The 18,127-nt window shown below is 41.2% G+C and overlaps 3 protein-coding genes across 3 annotated transcripts; 2 read left to right on the plus strand and 1 right to left on the minus strand.

Moving 5' to 3' along the window:
• The first annotated feature begins 396 nt into the window (after nt 1–396).
• LOC142184813 (olfactory receptor 5B12-like) lies at nt 397–1,320 on the plus strand. The gene has a single exon (XM_075259907.1). It carries the CDS (start codon nt 397–399, stop codon nt 1,318–1,320), a length of 924 nt encoding a protein of 307 aa, XP_075116008.1.
• A 7,354-nt stretch (nt 1,321–8,674) lies between these two features.
• LOC142185537 (olfactory receptor 5AR1-like) lies at nt 8,675–9,586 on the plus strand. The gene has a single exon (XM_075260965.1). The coding sequence runs from the start codon at nt 8,675–8,677 to the stop codon at nt 9,584–9,586; it is 912 nt and encodes a 303-aa protein (XP_075117066.1).
• A 4,788-nt stretch (nt 9,587–14,374) lies between these two features.
• On the minus strand, nt 14,375–15,307 carry LOC142185538 (olfactory receptor 8D1-like). The gene has a single exon (XM_075260966.1). It carries the CDS (start codon nt 15,305–15,307, stop codon nt 14,375–14,377), a length of 933 nt encoding a protein of 310 aa, XP_075117067.1.
• Between the last annotated feature and the right edge of the window lie 2,820 nt (nt 15,308–18,127).

Genomic DNA, 18,127 nt, shown 5'->3' on the forward strand with positions numbered 1-18,127 from the left:
CAAAAATTTGAAAAAATTGTACACAAATGCAATATAACAAGTGTTAGGTATTCACCATCTAAAATACTCCAAATGAAGCTAATTGTAAAAAATATCATAAAATGTAATAAATCATAATAATAATAATAATAATAATAATAATAATAATAATAAATTAAACATGATTAAAAGTAACATTCTTAGTATCACTGCTACAATTGTTAATATGGAAAAAAAATGAAATTTTGAAAAAATTTGTATAATTTACTTTTTGTAGATGTATCAATTTCCCTGGCAGGATCTTTTACCGGCACTGTGTCCATTACAGGTTCCCCCTATACCAGGATACAATATGAGGACCACAATAAGTATTCTGGTGACTATTTACTATGATTTGTCTTTTCAGATCCAATGTATATGAATGAGACCGCCGTTAAATATTTCATCATTAAAGGAATTACCGATGTTCCAGAATTGCAAATTGTTCTATTCATTGTAGTGTTACTTATTTATCTCATCACCTTCGGAGGCAACATGGTCATTCTCATGTTAATCTGCATGGACTCCCATCTCCACTCGCCTATGTACTTCTTCTTAGCTAACCTGTCCATTGTAGACATGGCATCTACCACCACCAGTCTGCATAAGATCCTTATAAGTTTCATGACTGGGGATCAGACCATATCATTTTATGGGTGTATGACTCAGTCCTTCATGGCTGGATCCTTCACAGTCCATGAGTTGTTCATATTGACCGCCATGAGTTATGATCGCTATGTGGCCATCTGTAGGCCTCTGAACTATCATCTGGTCATGAACCATAGGACTTGTGTTCTGTTGGCTTCTTCATGCTGGATCTTGGGCTTTCTCTTGGTTAGTCCTCTTGTTGGGATATTATCCAGTTTTTCATGTTATAGCTCCGTTGAAATCCACCACTTCCTTTGCGATATCGTCCCCTTGCTGAACATCACCTGCAGTGATACCTCCATTTTGAACATATTATTCTTCATTGAAGGCTTGTTTTTGTTCACTGTTGCCCCATTTCTTTTAACTTTTGTCCCTTATATTTTTATAATAGTTGCAATATTGAAGATCCAAACCAGTCATGGTAGACGTAAGGCCTTCTACACGTGCTCCTCACACCTCACTGTGGTCATCCTTCTCTACACCCTTCTTGTTATTCAGTATTTAGTTCCAAGCTCATCAAGCAACTATGACTCCAAAAAACTCTACGCTCTGTTTAATATGGCTGCAATACCATTACTAAACCCACTGATTTATAGCTTTAAAAACAAAGATGTGAAGGCGGCTCTAAGGAGGAGGATTGGACGGAAGCTGTGAAATGATCGCAAGTGTAATTTATCGGAGATTTTGCCATAGATATCATATATTTGTATTAGCTACAAAGACTACAAGGTCAGAACCCAAACCACCAAGGTCTAACCAATCCTAGTATCGCCTTACTACCTCCATAAATGGGGATCCGGCCAGAGTACTGATGGTGGACATTTCTTTCATTGGGGGAAGTTTCTTATGGAATTGGACCATGCTTTGGAGAATGTTCAAAAATACATAGAACACTTTTGTCCTATGGAAATATTGTAATAGAAGAGTCAGTAAAAGACACGGTGACACTTGAATGGGGTTATTCTGTCCCTGTCCTCCTTCTGTGCTAGGTATAGTCCCTTTCGTCATTTCAGAGAAATTGGAAGACCTTGGATGACAATGTATGACATATTCCAGTTACTTTGACCAGATACACTGAAGATCATAGGTCCAACCTAAAAAGTTGGATGCATAAAATGTCCCTTTAATAGAAAAATATTAAATTTTAGTAATGCCAGAAGTATTGTCTAAGAATACCCTCTAATAAAATAGAAAATGGTTTTACTTCTTTGGCTTTCCAAATTGTTCTAATTTTTGTTCTAAGTGACCCCCGGGGTCCAATAACAAAAACTTTCAAATGATCCCCATTCTACCATGGCCACCTCGAGTATCGCTTAAGATTGAGAAAATATTATATTTTGGTTATGACTTTGTTATTTTTAGACATTTGTTGTATACCATTTGGTTGTATAAATGCTTCAATGGTGTATAAACCTCTGTAGGTTACTTCTAAATATCTTAACATATCAATCCTCATTCCACAAAACCTGACATCAAAAAATCTGAATCTCAAAATTTCAGATGCCAATATTTTGGTCTTTTAGTTCACTTTTTAATTTAATTTTATTTTTTAATTTTAAAATTCTAGTCTTGAACCTTGAAGATGCTTTCAGACCCTTGTACGGGATTATCGTCTCACGCCACACCAGTGGATTTTTAAGATATTAAAAGCCAAATTAGAGTTTGACTCTTCTATCTCTCAAAGATTGAGTCTCGTTCATGTTGTTACCACATTTTATTTGGTCTACCAGGTCTTCCAAGAATCTTCTATTTTCTGTATATTTTAATATGTTTTTTGAAGTCTACGTTTACACTTTATTTGCTTTTCTTACTCCTTATACTTGTGGGCTATCAAGTATCCTAAGAAATAGTTGAGTATGTGGGAACATGAAGGGTCGCTAAACTCTCAGCACTGGGTCTCCCTAACCCAAACCCGCCTTAGGATTGGCCTCCATTGGGGGTAGTGTATACCACCATAGTATACCTCCATAGTGTATACCACTGCTGTTATATTACATTATATTATAATTATCAGTGTATAGAAGCTGAATTAGCTTGACTTTGATCTCCCTGGTGTCAATAGTGCCCAATGGAATCTGTCATTGCCAGCGGAAGCCTCATCCAGGGAACCCAAAGCCACCAAGGTTACCATTAAATTCTGTACAATTATGTAGAATAATAAGACTAATGTGGGGTTTATTGTTATGTTTTCTATCAACAAATTATCTTTTATTATTAACATTATCATTACTAATACCGGGGGAATCCTTATCAAGAACACATAACATGATACATACCCCGGTGACATTCTGCATGCTCTATACACATAAGACAAAGGTCTTCTTATATTAGTTACATATGACTGAGTATTGAAGTCACTCAGACTTTATATACATTCTTTGCAGCATGTTTTGAAATTTTTGCACAGTGCTGTATCTTTGCCCCTTATTTAGCAGTAGAAATCACTGTACAAGAAAAGCCATCGATATCAGACAGTTGGATGACCCTGTGTTACGGTTCTGTGTATATGCTTAAAAATAATATTTTTAAACGACAGACCCGCTAGTCTGCAAGGCACTGCAGTGAGGTCCACAGACCCAGATGGGCGGCTGTAAGGTCTGAACAGCGTGCTACCAGTTAAACTGCACTGGCAGTGATGTGGCGCGGTACACAATGTGAACAAGCTGCAACAACACCCTGCCAGTTAACCTCACTGGACAGCTGCACAGTACAGCTGAAACAGCAAGGCTGCCAAGGGTTAAACTTCACCCCAGGTCAGCAACAAAACATGCCCCTGCAATAGCTAGGAGCTAGTAAGTGAGAAGACAATTAAATGGCTACTAATCCCACTGGCAGGGCCAAGGAATCCTACCTAGATCCCTAGAGACTGCTCCTACCATTAACTGGAATCTGGCCCTAACCTCCTGTCTCAAGGTACATAGTCAAAGTGTGAACACCAGGCAGGCGTCGGCTCATACCATATAAAGGCTAGTCCCCGCCCAACAGGGTGGTGGCCATGATGTCACTAATCATGCTCAGTATGGGCAAAATTGGACTTAGCCTCTGAGCGGCTCCAAAATGTCTGAGCATGCTCAGTAGGCCGAAGGCTGGACTTACACTCCAGACACCTCACTACCTGAGGCCGAGGGCAAGAGTTAGATTGACCCGCAGGTGGCAGTGTGCCCTGAGAGAGAACCCTGCAGGACCCAATCTTAACACCCTGTTTGTCTCATGAGCATAGCATAGTATGTACATGGAGTTTTAATAGTAATAAAGCTGTATCTTCTGATATTTAGACAATTTGGGAATTTAATAATATTTCGTACATGGACACAGAGGTGTAATATGGGCCACCAAATTCTTCTGTATAACTCAAAACTTGTAGACAGCCATAATACGGCCTGTTGCAAAAGGCCAAAAACTATGGAAAGTATCAATATCACATATGTAATTCCAATTCCACCTGAAAATACAGATATGGTGCTAATATATCATCCCCTCACACTGGCCATTGTCCTGGAGCTTCAGAATTAGAGAGAAGATGCTAATACTGTAGAGGGCCAGTCCAACACTGCAAATCAAGGACTATGGTACAATGCAGAATGTGAATAGTAGCTAAGGTCATGGCAGGTTCAATGGTCACAGGACAGGCGTCTGGGGGGTTACTGGATCACTGGTTGGTAATAGGCCGGGTTAACAATGGAAAGTCAGATTGGTGTCATATTATGGCTCTGTAGAAAGGGAATGGGGCCACAAACACAAACCAAAATCAGGTACATAGTAAATCAAGCAGCAATGTAAACCAGACCTGTGCAAAACACTAGAGAGCTAGGAACCTTTGCTCAGTCATGGTGTGGCACGTGAAGTAGACTTTTATACCTTCAAACTAAAAGAGATAAGCTGGGGAACAGTTATTACAGCCTCTCTATGGGCAGGCCCAGCAGCAAGAGAAATATCAGAGTGTGTAGTTAAAAGGGAGAATGGGAAAACAAGGATCGGGCAGAGTATGGAAAGTATAAGTTGGTAACTTGTCGATATCTTATGTTCCACCATCTCTCAGCATATTGTCCTCTTAGGCTTTTAAGTCCCTCTCCTGTATTTCATGCATGGCTCAGATGTCGAGGTTTGGATCTCTAACCAGTCATGAGTTATTGATAGTTAGTTATGAGCTATGGCCGCTGTGTTTCATTGGAGTGTTCGCTACTTCTAGGCTCTACCCCATTCATACTAATACAATAATAGTAGAGCAAAGAAGATAAATCTGGTGACAGGGGAGGACAAGGACATGGAATCTGGTGGAGACATTCATGGGAATCCCTGGTGAGTGGGTGAGCATTATCCTGCTGAAAAATGCCAGTTGTCCACTCTGCCATGAGAGACAACTCATATGGTGGCAGAATGTCTAAACTTTCGATCTCTTATATCTAAGACACCTCTAAGCTTTTGATGTCCCTTATATCACTACTAGGGACAGCTGTATGTGATGGCTCCTAAGATCCAGTAGTTGGGGCAATGTGTTGGGGCAGGATTGATTTCCATGAAGCCTCCAGACTCAAACCCAACCACCGTCAGATTCCAAACAAAGCCTGGATTAGTAGTGAAACATTGTATTAAAGTCCATAATAGTCCAGGATTCTCATTCACAACCCCAGGTGGCAATGGCTGGCTATCAATGGCAAGCCACAAAATGCATGCTGTGACACCATATTTCCTACTGCCAAGCCCCTGGAATTGGTCAGACCATTGTGTAATGAAGACACTAACGATAGTGGACAAGGACAATGGGGGAGCTGCTCGTGCTTGTCAGTGAATCAATCTGGTGGCCTTTCTGGACCATCTGAACTTTGGCATTTCAAATGCACCAATTTGCAAAGGAGGATTATTTTTTGGCGCCCTCTTACATTTCCCATAGGCTTAATAAGTAAGGGATGACCACTGTTCGGGATAGCTTTTTCCTCTCACAATGGATCAGTTTGCTAGTTGATAATGTTCGTTTCAAGGGCAGTTTTAGAATCACACCATTGGCATTTGGCCTCAACAGCAGGTGCCTTAAGTTTATAGTCAGCAAACTCAACTGTTCCACCTTGGGGACATGTGGTCTCTCACGATGTGTCCAGGCTCATCACCCCTCCAGTACTCCTGGTTGGGTACTTTGGTTTGTTGCAAACCTCCCTCCGCTACTTTAACTAACCGTATCAACCAGAAAATCTCTTCCTTCCTTCCTGGATACTGTAGGGTTTCCTATAGATGCCAGATATCTCCAGTCAGACCTTATACATGGACATGCTGTACACCTAACAACTCTCTGACTTGCCACTAGGGTTGAGCGATCGTGTTCGGAAAAGATCAGATTCCGAACATGATCTTTTAGGTGGGATCGAGATCGGTGATTATTTCCCACAATGCTTTGCTACTGGCCAAGTATTGTGGGAAAAGCTAACAATGTTATTCTGAGTGGAGTGTATACTCAGCTTGAGGCTCGCTGCGGTTCCATAAGAATGAATGGAAGCAGACGGCACACAGCCTTAACCCCCTGCACGCTGTCTGCGTCCATTCATTCTAATGGGAGACTAGCTAAGATCTCTAGTAGCTACTTACCTGCAGAGATGGCTGGTCCGCTGCCCGGTGTTCTCGTTCTTCTTCGCCTCGCTGCCCCCACCTCCCAGGTTAGTGTTAAAGCGCTAGGAAGAAGGCGGAGCTTGTGGCTTAGGAGAGTGTGGGCGGGTACAGGGCGGGGAGACGTGACGTCTCCCCTCCCAGTACCCGCCCACACTCTCCTAACCTGGGAGGCGGGGAGCAGCGAGGCGAAAAAGAACGAGAACACCGGGCACCGGAGCAGCCATCTCTACAGGTAAGTGGACACCAGGGGGGACTAAGTAGCCAGAGGATTAAAAAAAAAATCCTCTGGCTACTTAGTGATTAAATAAAATCACTACACAGCGTGGATTCAATAGTTAGATTCCATGCTGTATAGTGAATAGGATTGGTTTTAAAATCTGATCTCCTATTAGTAAAAAAATCCCATTGACTTGCATTGGGATCGGAATTGGGATCAAGATCGGGTTCGAATGAAAAATGATCGGAAATCGGATTTCAAAATTGATCCTGAAAAGTCAAGATCGGCTCAACCCTACTTGCCACTCATTTGGCTCCTTAACTGTCTCCACCAAGTTGCACTATTTTGACCTATTATATTCTGATTTGGGGAATAAAAATGAACAAAATTTGTGAATATTGAGCATGCTTCGAAATAAGGAAGAAAATTTAATATTTTTATTCTTAGTAACAGCTGCGGAGCCTCATCGGGACTTGGAGGGGCCACGTGTAGTTTGGAGTTGCCCTCTGGGAAAGTATAATGGTAATATTATCTGTATCCACCGTGTACAATTATATGTAATAATAAGACTGCGCTCATTATAATTGTGTTTGTAAGATGCGTTAATCAGATGACTGTAACTAGTACCAGGGGATCAATTACCAACATCACATAGACTTATACATATATATATAGAGCGATGACATGGGGGAGCTCCGTACACACCGTACAAGAACATCACACCAGGCACAAACTCCACGACTCAATGGTTAATGTGTAACAGGTAAGTGGAGGTAATAGACAGTATATAACATAGACCATAAGGCCAATAGGATGGCCATCACACCTATATGACTCCGTAAGACATCCCATTCCAAAACCAAGAGAGTCAAGAGTAGAACAGAGAGTTGTGTCGCTTTTTATAACTACAATAGTCTCTGAGATTTTGGCATTTGCCTCTGGATATTTGCACCCATGAAGTCAAATCAACATTTATGAGATTCTGGATGAGAAGGTTGGAGATGTTGGCGGTACGTGATGTCATGTCTAAGCTCTTCACACCACGTCTTTATGGGCCTCCTTTTGTGCACAAGATCTTGGTCACAAACTCTAACTACAAAGTTTGAAGCAGCGACTGTGTGAATTGTCTCTGTATACTCACAGTGCACCCGTCCGGATCTAGAAGAATAGAAATTTCACAAATTGATTTATGGCAAAAGTGACATCCTATGACAGTGCTGCTCTTAAAGGGATACTTTGGGACTTATATGTTGATGCCTTGTCCTTAGGATGGGTCATCAATAGGTCATCGGTGGAGATCCAAAACTCAGGTCCCCCTATTGATCAGCTGGTTGAAAAGGCAACTCATCAAATGGCTGATCAGCAGCGTTCTCAGGTGTTGGACCCCTAGCTATCACATATTGATGACCTGTCCTGAAGATTGGTCATCAATATATAAATCATGGAAAAATCCATACCATTGCCATTGTATGTCTACAAAGAGTACATGACTGTGTACTTAATATTTTGCACCAGTTTGTCTTGGTTATGGCCAAGGACCCTTTATTTGGATGACATTGGCGCGGTGGGCTTCTGGAAATTCAGGAGTAAGTGAAAGAGTCAAAATGGCCGGAATAAAATCTAGTAGCAACCAATGGTTCATTGTGAATACAATCTTGTTGAAACCTCAGACAACCTTTCTAGGAACGTTAGTCATGTATGGTAAGAAGTTGGTCAATTTGATGCCATCATGTACAGTTACAAAAAAAAAAAAAAAAGTGCTGTAGATTTCAGGTTCTGGGCTGGAACATGTCTAATACATAATACTGTCATGAGGAGTGTATATAGAAGTAAGGGGAACCAAATAAAATGGTGTCCATTTTAGGTCTAGTTAACACTCCAGTTACCCACAAGATGAGATCACATTTGTTTGACCTTCATCTCTAGTTCATGTTCCTTTGTTCCTCACACCACATATTACAGTTTGTGAAGGCAGAACATTAGTTTGGGTTCTTACCCTCCATTAAAATAATGGTTTTCACCAAACTATCTGGGCCCATTTTCTTTGTTGGCCTCCTAGGAGCCACATGGACATCCATTTACCCCCTTGGTGGTAAGCTATAAACATGATATTCTTAGCAGGTTCATTTTCATGTCAGAACTTTCCATAACTCTGTAGGTTTTCTTTCCAGGTAACACAACTGAATAAGGAAGATGTTTAGGAATGACACCACATTTATCATACAAGGAATCACAGATGATCCACAGCTTCAGGTTATCATCTTCTGCCTGGTTCTTCTCATATATCTCACCACTCTCACTGGTAACCTGACCTTCCTATTACTGGTCTGCTTTGATCATCATCTCCACACCCCCATGTACTTTTTTCTTGGTAACTTGTCCATCGTAGATATCTTATGTTCCACCATCACTCAACATAATGTCCTTTTAAGCTTTATGACCAAAGACAAGTCCATCTCCTATGTTTCGTGCATGACCCAGATGTACATGTTTGGATCTCTAACCGGTCATGAGTTATTGATATTGACTGCGATGAGTTACGATCGCTATGTTGCCATCTGTAGACCGCTCCTGTATCACAATGTCATGAATAAGAGGACATGTATCCTTCTGAGCGGCGCTTGCTGGGCGTGGGGATTTTTACAAGTCATGCCACCACTTGGCGTCTTCTACACCTATACTTGCTACTCATCCACGGTGATCAACCACTTCTTCTGTGACATCCTTCCATTGATGAAACTATCTTGTAACGACACTTCATTACTCCACACCTTCTTTTTTATGGAGTGTTTAGTGCTTATAGGTGCTACTCCATTCATTCTAACCTTCATTCCATACATCTTTATCATACGTAACATTCTGAAGATACGTTCCACCAACGGGAAACATAAAGCTTTCTATACATGTTCCTCACACATCACAGTTGTTCTGTTGCTCTACACAACTCTTTGTAGCCAGTATCTATCACTAGAAGTGAACGACTCAACAAAACTATACGCTTTGTTCAACACTGCTGCCGTCCCTCTACTAAACCCATTGATTTACAGTTTGAAGAATAAGGATGTTAAAGCAGCTCTTAAGAGGAACATGGTGCAGTTCAAGTGAAAACCCAAAACTTGTAGGTGTCCTTCTCCTGAGATATTGGAGAGAGAAACCCAAGCTCTTAGGTGTCCTCTTGACAGTTCCCCAGATGTTATTTTTTGATCCCCTACATTAGGCCTTCACAACAGGACCTCCCTCGTCCCCCAATAGTCCCAGTATTCCACCATTAGCCATACAAGGACCTAATCCCTTCCTACAGTAGTCACATAATTTCTTCTCTCAGTAGTAACCAAATGATTCCTTCTTTCATCCAGGACTTACAGTAGATCTGGTTTTCTGTCGATGCTCAAAATTTCCTAAATAATTACATAAGGCCTTCACTACTCTTTTCCTCCATTGACTTTAGGAACTCCCCATATCCATATAGAGTAAGTTCTCGAGACGGGTTTGATGATGGTAAGAATACAATCTTTTGTCTTATTTAGAGACCTTTTGAGATCTTTTTGGAGAATATTCGTTCGGTTTGCCCACCAGTTTAGTTTTGGTGCTTTTACCATTGCCTGAGGTCTCTGCAGTGCTACCCAATGGGTCAATTGACCGATGAATGGTTAGTTTCTAGTTTTCTAGATTCGAGGTAAAGCAACCAATGACCTTCAAATGAAATGGACATCTATTGGGTAGACTGTGTTGGTATATGGCTTCTCATCTCTTGCAAGACTTTATTGTTCCACAAAACATATGTCCCAATATGTTACTGTGCAGGCTTTATGGGTATCCACATACAGTATATGGCTTATAGATGTCGAGTAGAGAATTAAAAGTTAAATTTTTTGTAAATTTAAATAATTTTTGGTTAAAAAATATGCAAATCTATTCTCCAGGATGTAATTAGGAGATCAGTGCCTCTGTACGCCGCCCTATAGAGGGCAGCATCCTTAACATCATGCATGACTCAGTTAATAAGTCTACTATCATGATGCGGATTTAATTGCCAAATTAGTATTTCTATTCCAGAAGGAACAGATTCCCAGCTATGGACAGCGCTGTTTCGGTCTTTTGGGCCTCCTCAGCATAGCGCAGGGATACTGATTTGGCAGAGTGAGAGACTATAGAACAGGGTCAGGTTTTCTCCTCTTAGTGGTGACATCTGTTGGCTTGGTCAGTAGCCAATCGATAGAACCATGAATGCGGGACGGTAATCCAAACACATTAAGGAATTCATGGTTGTATTTCTGACAACTCTTCTGTGATGTCATCAGCCTGGGTTCACTGGAGGTCTGTGATCAGCCTCAATGATTTGGGCATGCCAAATATCCCAACGCTTGGTATGCTCATGTGACTGGTGGTGACCCAATCACAGGCCTAATCTGTGGCCTCAGGTGGATGATGTAACAGAAGAACACCAGACACTGTTAGGATGCCCAACAGAGGTAATGGAAGAGGAGTATAAATTTTTATTATTTTTTTACACCACCCCTGGGCTTCCAACTATTATACCCTGGGGTGTGAAGGGACCCCAGATTATAATCATCTCTGTCTTCACTTTGCATAACTTCAGCTGTGTTTGAATAGATTGGTTCCTAGGAGCCCTATGAGTATTCTACTCTATGTTTTAAACCAATTTTCAGTGTGTTTTAGTGTCATCACTAAGGCTAGGTTTACATCTTCGTTGGAGTCAAAGACTCAGCCTTAGGGTCTGTCTAAAATCTCTGCACGATACAGTCCTATCAGCCTATTTTAATTAAGAAGAACAAACATCTGATGGACACTCCATGAGCCTCATTGTAGGCAGAAGGGTCCATCGGGCTTCATTGGTGATCGGTATTATAGCCGTCCATTTGTTTATTCTTCTTGTTATTCAATGGGTTTAAATATTGTTATGATCATGGAAAACTCTTTTAAATGGTGCAATTTAGAAAACCTTTCACTGGTAAATCTATGGCTGGTTGGATCTCTCAGAAATCCTACCTAAGACCCTTAGTTTATGTGTATACATGTTCCCAAATCTTGTCTGATCATTCATGAAGTAGAGGTGACCACACGGAGGCACTCTATGATATCCATGACACCAGATTTCTGTATCTTCTCTGGGATCTTGATTTGTACTATACTATGACGATTTTGGTCTCATATGAAAGTATAGAATCTCATCTTTCATATGACACCAGAACTGTTATATGTTGGAGATCTAAGTGTGTGACGTGACCCCGATGCCTAGGCAGAGTGAATTCCAGCCGGAAGACACCACGGGGTCGCTGCGCCGGGAGAAGACTTCAAGGGGAATCCAGCCCGACCGTCACTCGTGGACTTAGTAAGTATATGTTTATCGAATTTTGCGTACCCCTGAAACGAGCATTTCCCCCCATAGACTATAATACGGTTCGAAATTTGTTCGAACAGCCGAACAGTGTGCGGCTGTTCGAATCGGATTTCGAACCTCGGACATTTTAGTGTTCGCTCATCTCTAGCTATGACACAAGGTGAGAGCGGGAGGTAGTTTGTGCCGATGCACATTCAGCTTGAGGTTAAGGCCCCACGTAGCGAGCCACAGTAGAAAAGGGTTGCAGGTAAAACCGCAGCGGCAACACATCACGGTTCTTCCCGCAGTGGTTTTCATAGAAGGAAACCTCCGTGGACTTTCTGCTTCCATTATACCTATAGGGAAACTGCGGTTCTGTAGCTGTAATTGACATGCTGCAATTTCCAAAACAGCAAGGATTTTGGAAATCACAGCATATCCGCTGCGTGCATTTTCTCACAATGTTGGATGGGATTCGCTAAAATCCAATTCCCTTTGCAGTGACTGTAAAACACTGCGGTTGGTCTTCCACTTGACTGCACCAAAGCTAAATATAGGCATGGCCATTGATGGAGCTCCCATTGGAGTGAAATGTGCACCACCAGTCACACCTACTTTCAGACCCCACTGTCCTATGGATAGAGAATACTTTTTGTGTCCTTTCATGGAAATTTTTTTTTAAAATTCTGTATTCTTCACCTATAAAGAACTGAAAAAAAAAGATCAATACGTCGCGTGTTTCCACAATGTGTACCAAGAGAATGTGAACTCATTCTGCAAACACAAGATAGAGATACTTTGTTGTGTGTTATAAATATAACTATATAAATTAGGTTTTGATGGAATCGTAATGATCTGCTGAGTAAAGTGAGCATGTCACTGATACCGTATGAGGAAAGACTTAAAAACCAAACCAAAAATACATGTTACTATAGCTTAGCTTTGGTCATCAGCCCTCTCCAAAAAAGATTTAAAAAATATCATCTATTCATATGTACCCCAACATAGTGGCAATTGAAACTGCAACTCATGCTACAAAAATAAAGCCCTGCCACAGTCCCATGAACAGAAAAGCAAACAAAAAAGCATGCCTTCAAAATCTGTGTTCTAGTCGAATATCCCCCTCACTTTCCAAAATCTGCCCAAACAGCAATTGACAACAACATATTGTATTGCTGTATTAGGAAAAATTGCGTAACAAATTTAATGGGGCATAATCTCCTTTAACCCCTTGTGAAACTGAAAAAAATGGAAAAAAAATTGGTCTTTTCCATGGCCCAATGCTATGAAACACTGGTAAAGTCGAAATTCTCACCCTACCCACTAATAAATTCCACACGGTGTATAGTTTCTAAAATGTCATCACTTTGGGGGGTTTCCACCGTTCTGGTATCTCAATTTTCATGGCCAATGCTGGTGAGTCAAATTGCTCACTATACTCCATAAAATAATCCTTGATGGCTTTCCCAAAAAGGTCATTTGTTTGGGGTTCCACTGTTCTGTTACCATAAGGCCTCTGCAAATTATCCCAGTTCTCCATGAGCCCAGTATTGCTCCTTCCCATTACCGCCCTGCCATGTGTCCAAACGGGATCGGGATTGGAAAAGATCGGATGCCAATGGGCGATCAAGTAAATGTCACGATTGCAATCAGAATTCCAATCCCAATCTTTTCCGGTGGGATTGAGGTCATAGATTATCTCAAGATCGGCTCAACCCGACTAATGTATATATCATAGGGTTGAGCGATTGTGATCGGGAAAGATCGGATCCTGATCGGCGATCGAGCAAATTTCCCGATCGGGATCGGCTGGAAAATGATCGGAGATTGGATTTTAAAATCGATCCTGAAATCTCAAGATCGGCTCAACCCTAGTTGAAACATCAGTTTACATCCACATGTAGGGGCACTCCCATACTTGGGAGAAATTGTGTAACACATTTTTGCATTTTCTCCTTTCATCCCATGTGAATGTGTAAATTTAAGGGCTAAATAGATGAATTACTGAAAAAACATTTAAATTTCTAAATCTCACCTACATTTTGTTTTATTTCTTAAGAACATTTACAGGGTTGGCGCGTTACTAAATGATGTTTTGAATGACTTTGCATGTGTAGTTTTGATAATGGTGTCATTTTTGGGGGATTCTAATGTAGAGGTCTTTGTAAGCCCCCCATTGTTCTGAATTGACTCCTAAAAAAATTGGTTTCAGAAATTTGGAAAAATTGCTGTTAGATTTGTAAGGCTTTTAAAATCGTATAAAAATAAAACAGCATTTAAAAAACAATGCCGATGCAAAGCAAATGCTGAAAGTTGCAAATTTTTCTAAATTTTTACCAAATTTCAGAATTTTTTCATAAATAAAAGCAAAATGTATCAACCAAAATTTACCACTAACATCAAGTGCTGGGGCAAGGGTCAGAAGAGGGAGAAGAGAAGGGGAATGGTGTTTTAAAAGTTATCCAATGGCCGAGCTTGGAAGGATTGGTGTTTTTGACTTCTTCTGGATCTACGTTGATGGACACAGTGGACATCCCTAATAACTTCACCATTCACCAGTGTCTAATATGGGATAGGATCCTCTTCAGAGCCCTTTTCACATCTTTATTCTTAAGACTGTAGATCAATGGATTTAGCAAAGGAACGGCCGCTGTGTTGAAAAGAGCAAAAAGTTTCTTGGACTCCAAATTGCTGCTCAGGTTTGGGGTCAGATATTGGCTGAACAGCATTGTATAGAGTAATGTGACCACTGTGAGGTGTGAGGAACACGTATAGAAGGCCTTCAGTCTTCCAGAGCTGGAACGTATCCTTAGTATGTCACGTATTATAAATATGTAGGACACAAACGTTAGAAGAAATGGTATCAGTATCATGGTAAGAAGACCCTCGAGGATGAAGAGGGTCCTCAGAAGAGAAGTGTCGTTGCAGGTAATTCTCATGAACGGGACAATGTCGCAGAAGAAGTGGTTGATTTCAATAGAAGAATAACAAGAGAAGCCACAAACAATAACAGTGAATGGAGTGACTTGTAACAACCCCAAAACCCAACAGGTAGAGGCCAATATACCACATGTACCAGTACTCATAACCATGTGATACCGCAAGGGCTTACAGATGGCGACGTATCGATCATAGCCCATGGCCGTCAACATGAATAGGTTAGCGCCAGCCAAGGAACCGAACATATGCATCTGGGCCATGCAAGCCATGAAGGAAACCGTTCTATCCCCGGCCACGAATTGTATAAGGATCTTATGTAACGCAATGGTGGAATAACCGATGTCCATGATAGACAAGTTGCCTAAGAAGAAGTACATGGGCGTGTGGAGCTGAGGGTCCTGACAAGCAACGAGAATGGTCAGGTTACCGCATAAGATGGAGAGATAAATCAGGAGAACCAGAAGGAAGATCGGGAGTTGAAGTTGGGGATCATTGGATATCCCCATAATGATGAAATATCTGATTTGTGTCTGGTTTGTCTGCATTGTGGCCAATGATCTGATACAAATAGATTTATATTACATAGAGTCGCTGTATAGTAACACAAGCCGTGATGTGATGTTAGAGGGAAGGTCTGGTTCAGTTAAGAGAAAGTGAGGACTCTGGGTGGGTGACCCCGACAATACGGTCGTCTTCTGTAATGTACATTTCCATATTATTTTTTAGATTTTTCTTGTTTCGTCAGGGAATCTTCCAGCAATTGTACCTGCAAGGATAAGAACAAGAAATTATTTAATAAAAATAAATTACAAAATTTGTTCAAAAATAATGCATCTTTGTCGCGAGTTGTTGAGATCAGACATGTCACCATCCACAACAGTCCTTCAGGTCACAATCTAAGAGGAAGCCAATGGGGTGGGAAGCTTCGGATGGGGGGGAAGAAACTGGAGCACAGTTTTGAGGGAACTTCAATTTGAGAGATGTTGCCATTAATTACAACCCCCCCCCCCTATTATCTATGGGATGTACCTGATATTGCACCTCTCTTATTCATAGAATATATATGGTATTGCACCGCATTTACGTTAAAGGGTCTGATCTGTGATACTAAACACAGCCGATAGATAGGAGGGGGCTTCCTGAAAAAAAAGTAAGCAGACCCTTTATGTAATCTCATACACACGGCCCTATGAGATATTCCCAGGACTATATGATCACTGCTTGTTATAAGATCGGCCTCTTGTGCTGTACTTACATGGGACTGCAGTCAGGTGCTCCGTATAATGGCAAGGCAGCCCGCTCCTGATATATATATATATATATATATATATATATATATATATATATATATATATATATGCCTTGGGCGGTAATTAATCCCCTGTCTGTGAAGGCCGTGATTAGTAACCAGGGAATTGTAGATGTGCAGATAGATTCTGGGATTGGATCTCCTGGGAATGTTACAAATTAAGAGAATTAACTAAGATCAAAAGAATCGGGAATTCACCAGATCTCAGTAACTGAATATAGAGGCTGAGAGGTTATTGCATCTATTGTAGCGTATTATAGTGTATTATAACATGTATTATAGTGTATTGTAGGGTATTATAGTACTGTATATTATAGCATGTATTATAGTGTATAATAGTGTATTAAAATGTATTGTAGTGTATTATAGTGTATTATAGTATTATAGTGTATTATTTAGCATGTATTATAATGTATTATAGTGTATAGTAGTGTATTGTAGTGTATCCTAGTATATTATAGTGTATTATAGCATGTATTATAGGCTAACTCATAATGATTACAGAATATGACGTTTCGAAGCTTACCCTGGGCTTCTTCTTCAGATATATCTAAGAACACTTTCTGCAGGCTGCATATATGTATAACTGGACACAAGGATAGGATTTCAGGGAGAGGATCCATTCTCTGTTGTTAAATGGATGAGAATTATGGATCTTCCCATGCCAAAACATTTCTGCCAGGAAGATCATAATTAGAGATGAGCGAACAGTGTTCTATCGAACTCATGTTCGATCGGATATTAGGCTGTTCGGCATGTTCGAATCGAATCGAACACCGCGTGGTAAAGTGCGCCATTACTCGATTCCCCTCCCACCTTCCCTGGCGCCTTTTTTGCTCCAATAACAGCGCAGGGTAGGTGGGACAGGAACTACGACACCGGTGACGTTGAAAAAAGTAGGCAAAACCCATTGGCTGCCGAAAACATGTGACCTCTAATTTAAAAGAACAGCGCCGCCCAGCTTCGCGTCATTCTGAGCTTGCAATTCACCGAGGACGGAGGTTTCCGTCCAGCTAGCTAGGGCTTAGATTCTGGGTAGGCAGGGACAGGCTAGGATAGGAAGGAGAAGACAACCAACAGCTCTTGTAAGAGCTAAATTCCAGGGAGAAGCTTGTCAGTGTAACGTGGCACTGACGGGCTCAATCGCCGCAACCCAGCTTTCCCAGGATCCTGAATGGAATACACTGACAGTGTATTCCCGTATACCCTATATATACCCCGATCCCCGTTCCAACGGTGTGCCCCCCCACCTTCACCCCAGAAATACCCTGCAAGTCCCCTAGCAATAGGATTGGGGCTATATACACCCACTATTTTTGCTACTGCCATATAGTGCCATTGTCTCACTGGGAATTCAAAGAATATATTGGGCTTACATATAACTTCAATTCCAGGGAGAAGCTTGTCAGTGTAACGTGGCACTGACGGGCTCAATCGCCGCAACCCAGCTTTCCCAGGATCCTGAATGAAACACACTGACAGTGTATTCCCGTATACCCCATATATACACCCCAAATCCCCGTTCCAACGGTGTGCCCCCCCCCCTTCACCTCAGAAATACCCTGCAAGTCCCCTAGCGATAGAATTGGGGCTATATACACCCACAATTTTTGCTACTGGTATATAGTGCCATTGTCTGACTGGGAATTCAAAGAATATATTGGGGTGACGTGCACCCACAATTTTTGCTACTGCTATACAGTGCCATTGTCTGACTGGGAATTCAAAGAATATATGGGGGTTATGTGCACCCACAATTTTTACTACTGGTATATAGTGCCATTGTCTGACTGGGAATTCAAAGAATATATTGGGGTGACGTGCACCCACAATTTTTGCTACTGCTATACAGTGCCATTGTCTGACTGGGAATTCAAAGAATATATGGGGGTTATGTGCACCCACAATTTTTAATACTGCTATACAGTTCCTTTGTCTCACTGGGAATTCAAAGAATATATTGGGGTTACGTGCACCCACAATTTTTAATACTGGTATACAGTGCCATTGTCTGACTGGGAATTCAAAGAATATATGGGGGTTATGTGCACCCACA

This window comes from Leptodactylus fuscus, chromosome 11 (genome assembly GCF_031893055.1).
Source record: "Leptodactylus fuscus isolate aLepFus1 chromosome 11, aLepFus1.hap2, whole genome shotgun sequence".
In the NCBI taxonomy this organism is placed as follows: Eukaryota; Metazoa; Chordata; class Amphibia; order Anura; family Leptodactylidae; genus Leptodactylus; species Leptodactylus fuscus.

Excerpts from the sequence above, each read along its gene's own strand:
- LOC142185538 (XM_075260966.1), bottom strand. The coding sequence starts at position 15,307 with ATGCAGACAAACCAGACACAAATCAGATATTTCATCATTATGGGGATA.
- LOC142185537 (XM_075260965.1), top strand. The coding sequence starts at position 8,675 with ATGTTTAGGAATGACACCACATTTATCATACAAGGAATCACAGATGAT.
- LOC142184813 (XM_075259907.1), top strand. The coding sequence starts at position 397 with ATGAATGAGACCGCCGTTAAATATTTCATCATTAAAGGAATTACCGAT.